Below are 10,709 nucleotides of genomic sequence, written 5' to 3' on the forward strand. Positions count from 1 at the left end.
GGTAAATGCACACACACACACACACACACACACACACACACACACACACACACACACACACACACACACACACACACACACACACACACACACACACACACACACACACACTTTTCGGCTCACATACTCTGGCCTCTCGATTGCCACTCCTTGAAATATGAAACCGTACTTCTGTTTTGACGCTGCTTATCTTTTCTCGCGTCATTGTTACTAGGCGCTCTTGGATGTAAACAAACCACAAAAAGACGGCGTACACGGTGTTTTCTAATTTCAGCCGATCTCCAATCAAAGCTATTCTACGATATTACATTATCGTATAATAATAAGCTTTTAATCGTTTAATAATAACTCGTCAAGTAGAAATTCCACACGAAGCATTGTGAAGAATAATACTTGAAGAAGATCTATGTTCTTACGAGATTGGCTGTCTACAAGAACTTTGTTGGATAGATTGTATCGTTTGACGAAAATTTTATTGTTGAAAGTTAAGAAAGTTGGAAAGAAAACCCACGCTGTCTCGAAGATATCTTATTTTTCAGATGCTATAAATTGACAAATAACTAAATATTAGTATTGACATTATTTGATGTCATATCTGACCTTAAAGTATAAATAAAATCAATCTAGGAATTAATGAAATTTCAAACATTTTTTCTAAGAAAACAGAAGTTTCGTTCCTCCTAATGAGTATCACATGATGCAATAGAAAAATAATTTGACATTGAAAATCGTGTCAAGATCAATTTCGAAGCTATAAAATCGTCTTAAAAAAACGCCGTGATAAAAAATTTTTTGACACCTTGTACAAAGGTGTATATCAACGTAAGTGTACCTGTATGTCTATATTCGAGATTATTTATCTATTCAAGATAGCAAAGTAAAAATACTATATAGAGGATTTAATTAATGTGTATATCAACGTATGTATCACTATATATAATACAATAATATTCTCGATATACGTACACGCGTCATAGAAGGTCGTTCGGGGAAAAATGTTCATGACACCGATACAAAAGTATCATATGGAGGATTTAATTAATGTGTGGATCAACGTATATATCATTATATGTAATTATATCATTATTATCAATATTATATATAATTATTATATTGTTATTATCATTATATGTAATTATATCATTATATGTGCATTTGGCAAATATTATTTGACATCTGGAAGCGACATGTTATTTATCTATTCAAGATAGCAAAGTAGAAATAGCATATAGAGGATTTAATTAATGTGTGGATCAACGTATGTATCACTATATGTAACAATAATATTGACTGTATATGTACGTGTGTAATAAAAGATTTCCGGTTTACAATGTTTACGATACTGATATAAAAATACCATATAGAGGATTTAATTAACGTGTATATCTACGTATATATCATTATATGTAACAGTAACATTATGTGCATATGCGTATAATATTGGTTAAATGTGTTAAAGTGAAATGTTATTTACCTATTCAAGATAGCAAAGTAAACATACCATATAGAGGATTTACTACTGTTAACACTCGGTATTCTCGTATTCAAAGTATTTAACCAAATAATTTGGGAATCCAGCCTACGAGCTTGTATTTAATATGATTATATTTAATATAACAACTTTACTCAATATACGCGTAGGATTTTAAATGTCATGAGGGTTGCAGCGGACTCAATTTTAATGTACCACACTTATACGTTAAACGTTTTGCTCATTGGTGACCTTATCTTAATCTTTCTCTTCTGCTATGCGAGTGACACAGTAAGTTTGATAGTAATCGGAACACGCGATTTCTTTAAAACACAATCTTGTTTTCCGCCCGACGAACACGATACGAGACGAGAGAATGATTTATGAACGCGATTTTCGAGTGATTCTTTTCGACAACTATTAAGCTTCATTTATAGCAATAATCACTACCATAATCATGGTCAATCGTGGATGACGCAGTTACGCATTAATTCACTTTAACAATCCTAAATAATGGTTAATATCATACTGTAAATGTACACGTTAAAATTACGCTAATGACAGTTGCCTCGTACAATTTGTTCATTTACTTTGCAACTACTTTGTACATTTACTTTGTCGTTCTATTAAATTTATACACAATAGTATTTATTCTCGTTTTAATTTAAAATGAAATATGTTATTGTATGAATAGCAGAATATTCAAATAATTGAAGCAACTTTTTGTCCTCTAATTAATGATTCTCATTTAAAAAAATTTAAGAATTTTAATCAAGAAGATTTTGAAGTCTCGATCTAAAATGACCAAGGATTGAAACAGAGAATATTTTGATGCCAACAAATACATATTCTTCAGATATGAAACAAATGTGATAATAAAAATCGATGTACATGAATGAATGTTGAAATATTGGAAAATTGTATAATTATATCCATTCTTTGTTGCGTTTAGATGTTTCAATTAATGTTTCATCAGAATTTTTATCGAATATTTTAGAGGTACTGGCTGTAAGGTTTCTTTTTAAATTAAAATTAAAATTAAAATTAAATGTAAGAACAGATTCAAAGTATAACATTTAAAAATTTGTGGTTATAAAATTTACTTGTATGTCATAATTATGTAAGTGAATTAATCTCATAATTAATTAAATGAATTTATTCTATGTGAGTAAATTATATTTATCTATAATAAGTCTTAACTTATTATTAATAATCAGCTAACACTGCATAATACTAAGTAAAGTAACTGAAAATTCTCGACGTGAGAATTAATTATAATTTCAACAAGAAAATAAAAAAGAAAAGAAAAGAAAAGAAAAAAAAAATTCTATGTAAGTGATTGTTCTATGTAAGTAATTCTATGTAAGTGATTTGGGGCTCGGCCAGTACCTTGCCCTTCTTTGGGATATTCCGAATTATCTGTCCTCTCCGAGCTGCAAATCTGATATCTCAGATGTTAGGGAAACTCCCTGGCCGGTAAGGCACGATAGACAGATGAGATTAAACGGCTGGTGGAGAGGGCAATCATCAACAGAGGGTCACACCGTGCGGATACAATACTGGGGTCTCAATAAAATCTTACAACCGTGGTGTTCAGAACATCAAACTCTGTTTGCATACACCCGGTGCACATAAAGTGTCAAATTACACTAACACTGGATTTATTGAACCTCTTTCACCTTGACCAGTGGCTCTTTAGTTTATGATTTGCAACAGAATCCCTGCATCAACGCAGGTTCACGAAACATACAACTTCACGCACCAAATATCGATTACAGTCAATCGACACTAACAATCAATAATTTGTCTGCGAGATGCTCCTCTGGAAGTTTTAACTATATATATTCCGGTTTTAACTATATATATTTAACTATATATATTAACTATATATTTTCCCTAGGAACAGTAAGATTTTAACGATACAACTTTATCAAGAGATCTTAATGTCATAAACGGTATCGAAACTTCGTAATTAATATTGTTAAGGAAGAAAATATTGGTAATCTCCTCGAACGACGAGCGCTTGATATTCACAATTAGAACTCGATATCTTAGCTTCTTATAATATCCTAATAAAATGTTATTTATCGATTACAATTGTCCTGTCGTATTTTATTGTGTTTGCTTTATAAATGTGAACTTTATTCAAAAAGAGTTCATCGATATAACGGTATTGAAGAGAACTACTCGAGAAACTATATCTAGCGCTTGGATGGAGGGATTGCTTGCTTCTTACAATCGAATAATTGGAGTGTAACTAGAAACACGAACGTGTAGTTTAGCAATGGAGAAGAACTTTAGAACGACAGCAATTTTCTTCTTGTTTCTTTGAGAAAGGCACCGTTCATTTTATGTTTGACGAGAATGGGGTTGTTGGACGAATTTGATTAAAAAGGAAAGATCTTTAACAAATATTCTTCCCATTGATACATTCCTATATTTTTGATTTAATTATTTGAAAATGCAATTTTGCATATACCTATGTGCAATTATATACTATAATCGCAGGCGTTTCTTTAAACTGATGTACTATTGAAACAAGGCAAAATATCGTCAAATTCTTCTAGATTCAATTTCTCAAAAGAATGGCTCTATTGATTAACCAAACATAGTTCCCATAAGCATATACGTACTTCTCAGAAAAGATAGTTATATCTAGATCAATATTACCCCCACAGTGACCTATATGTCAAAGAAAAAAAAGACACATCAGGTATTAAATCATACTACTATTACGTCCACTATCTCTACAAATCCTCCACTCTTGGAAAAGTCTATCTTATTCAAACGTAACGTAACTCAAATTAAATCTTTTCCATCATCATAAATACGAAACATTTATAAAATTATCATCTTCGATTATTTACTCAACATCTAGCTAACAAAATCTTCTCCATCGCCGTACCCCTTAATCCTGACCGCGTACAATTAACGTATGAATAGTTAATTTATTGAAATTTAAACGACCATTTTACGCTACTTGTACTCGAATGATTTTAGGATCTTGCTGTATCTCTTGCACAGTGTTATACTGACAGGCGAGAAACATAGAAACGTAACTTCCGATCCACTGATTTACCCTAAACACACGATGATAGGTTATACGGTGGACGCAATACAGAAGCGTTTCCGATGCAATTCGAAGGTGCGTTGTTACAATGGAGTTCATCGATCCATAGTGACTATTTCCCCGCCAACTACAGCCTGTAATAACGGAATAGCTAATAAAGTATATCCTGTCGATTTAATCGTTACCCCCACGGTGCACCGCGCGCACGGAGATCGGATCGGTGATTTTCACGTGATGTTTCGCAAATCGTGAGGCGCTCGCGTGATTCGCGCGTTTTAAGCGTTCCCGCTCTTCCCGTCCGATAGAAAGAGAAAGGGAACAGGGGGTGGAAGGAAGAGGGAAGATACGTGATGCGGGTTCAACCTGCCGCGGGAACCTTTAAAGAAGGTCGGTGCAACGGGAGAGATGTAATTTTAATAAATTGGAGAACAAGTCATTGTAAAAGATTGATATTCAGATGTTGGAGATGCAGCAGATTTGCAACTCGCTGGAATTAAGTTAGTTAAGGTGTTGAAAACCTAACGTCTTTTCAAAGGCGTTTGCCGCGTTTCTTTTCAAATCAAAATACATACATACGATACGTACAATGTATGCGCCTAAAGTTTTAAAGTTAATTTCTATTCAAGGAATGGACTGTTTTATTATAGATTTAGGAAATTGAAAAGAAGCAATTGCTTGTTTCTAAGAAAGAATCGCGAGAAGTACAGTTAGAAACTGTATTGTGAATCACTTTTCCTGGTTTCCGTAACGAGGAAGTGAAAAAAAAAAACGCAGACAAGTCAGCGTTTACCGCAGCTAAATGGAAGATACGCAGGTACGAGTCGTTACAGTTTTGTCGTTGCAACGATTCCCGCTGCGTAATTTGATAATGAATAGTTGAAAAATAGCAGCGTTGTGTCCGTACTCTTTAATATCCCATTATATGGAAGTTAACGACCGGAAAATACACCGCTCGACTACTTGAAGGAAGTAGCTCATGAGCAAGTCTTTTGTATCCTCGCAATGGTATAATTCCTGTAACGTCTCGTTCTCGGAGGATTTATTTCGTTGATTTGTACTTGTTTATTGCTTTTGTGTTTTCATGAATGGAGCATGTCGCATGCGAATCGTAATATGGTTTTAATGGCGTTTCGACTTCAATGATATCAGCGGCTGATTGCGCTTCCCGTAAGAAGCTTCCAATCATTATGTATTTTAGGAACAACAAATAAGGATATTTAGAGAACGAATTAATTATTCAATTGTTCGCGCAAGAAATACCTGTCTCTTTTTCGAAAGTTATAAATGCTGTTTTCAAAGAGTTCCTTAGCTCACCATAAACCAGATAAGAATCTTTGGTTCCGTCTAGAAAAAGAAACCTTCAGATCAAACCGAAAGGGGTTCGGATTATATTTTCTAATCGTATTTGTATATTTCTTTTTACGGTCAGCTTGTCATCCACGTACAATCGAACAGAGAGTCCATTAATTATTTCCCTTCGACTTGTTTCAGGGGGAGCATCTCGGAAGCCATGCCGGCTGACGAGTTCGCTGGAAATCGAAACAGAAGCAAATCAAGACTGCAACCACCTTAACGAACCGCTATTATCACTGGCAAGGTCATCGGGCAGACCGGATCTAATCATGCTCACGCCGACCATGCTTCCTGTGCACTCGTTCCTCTTTCTTAACGACGTCAACCAGAAGATCGGGTGCTAAAAAATTCGAAATCGAGTTGATTGAAAATCTCAAGGAATATTAAAAAAAAAATACGAATAAACAATTTGATATAGAAATCATCCATTTTGGGCAAAGAAAAGAAACAATCAGAAAAAGGAATAACCACAGAAACTCTGAATTTCATTGCTTCCTAATGGTACTTCCTTGGATATTTTTACATTCTGGAGACGTGAACGAACTCTGAAAAACAGAAACGACTTCTATCGGATGATCGAAAGAACTACCTGGACACTGAGTATAATTATTCACACGTGCGGATGCCATTTCCGGCATGTTTCTCCATGAAGAAGGTCAGCTTCAGTTTTTGCCACTTGTAGATAGAAGTTGAAGTGGCGGACGTCTTAACGAGGTTGCTAGAATGTCAAAGAAATAGATGAGGGAAATATTATGAAGATATATTTAGGAATATCTAATTGAGCATTTAATTAAGAACTTAATCGAAAGACCAAAATAAGTTGGTTCTTGAGACCAAGTACCTATCTAAGTATAATAGTCTTTCGTACTTACGGTTTAGTGAGAGGACTCGAGTAAAACGATTACTCGTTAAAAGGAACAATAGAATAATCATGCCTCCGCAGACGGTGGTCTCTGCTTTCATGCCTCATCGCGGAGAATCTCAGCGAAAAAAGTGTCCCGAAGCGTGAGCTGAAAGGTGGCTATGTAGGCTGCCTAGTGAATGCCGTCGCCATGGTGGAGCTGGCGTGTAGCAACTCCCTAAGTCCAGGAACCTAATCCTGCGTCAGAAAGACAAAATTCGCTACGGAGAAAAGTAAACAAAAATATATATATAGGGAAGAAGAGACAAAGATTAAAGATTGTTAAGAATTAGAGGTAATTTAATGATAAAAGGGAGAAAGAATTGTGCAAAAATTCTACTGGGAAAGAAAAGAAAGAAGAAGCCTCCAACGAGAAAGACGTGCTCAGAAGCGAGTCCCGCGTAGCGCCATGTAGAGGAGCAGGAAGAAGCGCAGTTTTCCACTTAATTTAATCGTTTTACATAAAACATTTCAATCTTTTTTCTTCTAAATACTTTACCTATATTTCATCTGGCTGAATATTCCATATTTTTAAAGCTTGTTGATAATTACAAATACGTAATTATCATTCTGAAGCTAGAAATTTGAAATAAAATTGCTCAGCGCGAAAGGAAATAATTCAACGTTTTATATATAGCTGTTAAAATGATATAATAAGTTTCAATAAAATAGCTTCACTAAAATTTGTGGTTTTTTTCCTTTTCTATTTTTTTTTTTTTTTTTTTGTTTTATGTGTTCAAGGGCGAACGTTCCCTCTCATTTCTTGTAAAGGGCTGACGATTCAGTGGATGGTCCGGGTAAATTTAAATTGTAAATGAACGCATTGCTGGTTTCAAGTAAAAGCCTGGATAAGAGCGGATATGGTATGAGAGTCTGTCGTGGAAAGGGGAACAGGCCGCTTTTATTTGTAAAGTTTGAATCTCCTCGATATTGAAGATGTTGAAGCTGCAAGTATGTATTTCATTTTAATCCATTCGAGACCGAGATTTAATTGTAAGACGATACCTAGGTGTCGGTACGATCTGAATGTTTAGTTAGAATGATTCTGTGTTTTACTCTCTCCAGGGTATCCTTTTCATACTTTGATTTTAAATCGACGACAATCTTGAATAGTATGCCTCATATTTTTAAAATATAAAATTATATACTACGTTATTCTATAATGTATTATGTACAGTTATAAATATATATATATATATATATATATATATAATAATTCTATATTGAAAAAAATATGAAATTAACATGATCTATACATTACTACATAAGTTATATATAAAATATGTATATTATACCCTTGCCTACTGACTGATATGAATTTCTTTCGGTCTCGAATGCGTTAAAAGAGAGCGCAAAGAAGTCGAAATTACTTATTGTAATTAGTAAAACGACCTGAGAGGCAGACAGATACAAGAAAGAAGGAATATTATATTAGCGGCATTATCATGTTTTTGCTCTCTTTAAGGCTTTCATCGAGACAGACAATCTACAGGTATTAATCGACCAATTTCTCCAAGCTGATAACTTCGAATTGATGTTTATATATAAGAAGTGTTATGTGTTAATCTGTCTAAATGTTTAAAAGGTGTTATAAATTAAATGTTGTTAAACGATACGTAATTGCGTTTTGATCGTAAATTTTACTATCAAAGGGTCTTTTATGTATGCGTGATCATTGTGAATTATTACAATTTATGTGATCGATATTAAAGGTGTTTAAAAGCATGTATTATTTTCTATATTATTATTCTCCTATATTATTATCCTATATTATTATAATATCCAATTACATGTTGATACACAAGATATACAGATTATTATTTATAACGTTTTGGTTTTCTTAATTGAGTCATTCATTTAGTACAAATGATAAGAAATTAGTAATAATTCACAAAAAAAGGATATCGTAGTAGAAATATTATAAAAAAACATTTTCTGTTTTAGTGTAGAGTTACTCCTTCTTACAGACAGTGTCGTACAAATCTGTACGTCTCTGAGAAAATGTAGGTATCTGAGCCCTTACTTCCTCAACAACTTTTAGATCTGATAGAAAAAAGAAACATACGAAGTAATAAGTAATGCTTACTAATAAATTCAACAAATACAGAGGAAGATGGCTAAATCGATAAATTAACGAGACTAAAAATTAATTACATCATGGATCTCTCGCTTTTAATTTTAAGCTGTAAATTACCGATATCGGTGACTGCCATATTCTCTTGAGTTTCCAAATCGTAAAGAATCTTTCCCCAGGGATTGGTCAACTGTGTATGTCCCCATGCGACGTAACTTGCTTAAGGAACACGAGCCGGTGATATGCAGGCAACGTATAATTGATTATCATTCGCTCTGAAACGCTGAAGTAATGACCAGTGCAGTGGTCCAGTGGTCATATTGAATGCCGCTGGATATATCAGCATTTGGCAACCTAACCCAGAGAAGCAGGAAATATGAAGCCACCGAATACCAATTAACTTCGTAGTTGCACGATTCACATTCCATCATTTCTGAATATGCGAGGACAGTCCTCTTATTGTGCTTTTAATTCTTTTATTTGTTTCATTTTCAGCAAATATACTGGTTTTTTAAATTAAGCTTCTTTTTATACAGAGTTACAGATTATATTAATTTTATATAGAATATATTTAAGAAAGATATTTAATTTTTTGCTAGTTAAGTATTGATCGATTAAGTTACTGTACCTTTGTTCCGATAAATGCGTGCCATTTCCTCGAATCTAATATCATAGCAAATGCCAATACCTATTTTGCAGCCCTTCACATCGAACGTCGTTAGGGAGTTACCAGGACTGAGTGAATCACTCTCTCGAAAAGTAATCTTATTAGGAATGTCGATGTCGAATAGATGTACCTAATAACATAAAAATGTAGTCGCTAATTCTATTGCTGCAACTTTTGTAATTTAATATCAAAGTTACCAACTCCTAAACTTTAATTATTTTTTATTTAATAACTGACAGCGTTTTTATCACTTTCTTTTATTAAAAAATCCTATCATTTAATAATGTTTAAAAAGGAGAAAAAATAAGTATAATAATATTTTAAGTATGTGAAAAATTTATACAACACAAACACATTACAACAAAAATGGGCGTTTCCCGTATCATAACGTATTTTATAAACCGTAAATTATAGAATTGGTTATAGTATACGTATGTACATATGTATATTCCTAAATTATTCCTAGATAGAGTCACTTTCTTCGCCCCAATATTTTCAAATTCAAAGCCATAAAGGAATATATTACTTACCTTTCGGTGTTTTGCTATCAAAGTTCCATCGGGACCCCAAATAGTACAGGTATTGTACAATTTATCGCCCCCTATTTCAGGCATCGTACCACCAACTACATAGATGTTGTTTTCTTTAGCTGCGTTCGATGAAGCAACGCTCGTTTCACCATCAGGAATACTCTCGGCGTATTTTGGAAAGTACTCTGCATTGCAATATTTCAATTAATGAAGAATAACTGTCTTTTGTTCCAACCATAAATTAAATTGAAATGTTTGTCAGTTTTTTATTTTTTAAATTATTAAAATAACTAAGTTTTATATTTCGACTTAATTAAATATGCAATTACTTAGCTAATAGTATATATAATAAATTGTTTCTACAGGTTCAAAATGAAAAATGAATATTTAGAAATATTTAATTACGACAATGCTATTTGTGTTAGCATCAGTGGCTTGTTACTCAACGACTTTGCTAGTACTTTTTCAAACATAAAGTTAGTTTTCAATTAACACTTATACTAGAGGCGGAATTATAAATGCAAAATAATTGATAATACTAATTTATAAGTACCTAATTATTAGTATCTTAAAAAATATATTTATACAAAAATCACGATAATCATGAAAATGGGGAAATCCTATATTCTCGAATCAATTCACA

The 10,709-nt window shown here is 33.2% G+C and overlaps 1 protein-coding gene and 1 long non-coding RNA gene across 2 annotated transcripts; both read right to left on the reverse strand.

Moving 5' to 3' along the window:
* Window positions 1-4,974: 4,974 nt before the first annotated feature.
* LOC126876496 (uncharacterized) lies at window positions 4,975-7,950 on the reverse strand. Its single transcript, XR_007694232.1, has 2 exons — window positions 5,987-7,950; window positions 4,975-5,885 (listed from the first exon to the last, which is right to left on the reverse strand). It is a non-coding gene; the product is annotated as an uncharacterized LOC126876496 (long non-coding RNA).
* A 35-nt stretch (window positions 7,951-7,985) lies between these two features.
* Window positions 7,986-10,245, reverse strand: LOC126876494 (omega-amidase NIT2-A-like). The gene is made up of 4 exons (XM_050639358.1): window positions 10,067-10,245; window positions 9,498-9,666; window positions 8,990-9,223; window positions 7,986-8,838 (listed from the first exon to the last, which is right to left on the reverse strand). The coding sequence occupies exons 1-3, from the start codon at window positions 10,148-10,150 to the stop codon at window positions 9,090-9,092; spliced, it is 387 nt and encodes a 128-aa protein (XP_050495315.1). The 5' UTR covers window positions 10,151-10,245; the 3' UTR covers window positions 7,986-8,838; window positions 8,990-9,089.
* Between the last annotated feature and the right edge of the window lie 464 nt (window positions 10,246-10,709).

Source organism: Bombus huntii, unplaced genomic scaffold (genome assembly GCF_024542735.1).
Source record: "Bombus huntii isolate Logan2020A unplaced genomic scaffold, iyBomHunt1.1 ctg00000077.1, whole genome shotgun sequence".
NCBI classification, from domain to species: Eukaryota; Metazoa; Arthropoda; class Insecta; order Hymenoptera; family Apidae; genus Bombus; species Bombus huntii.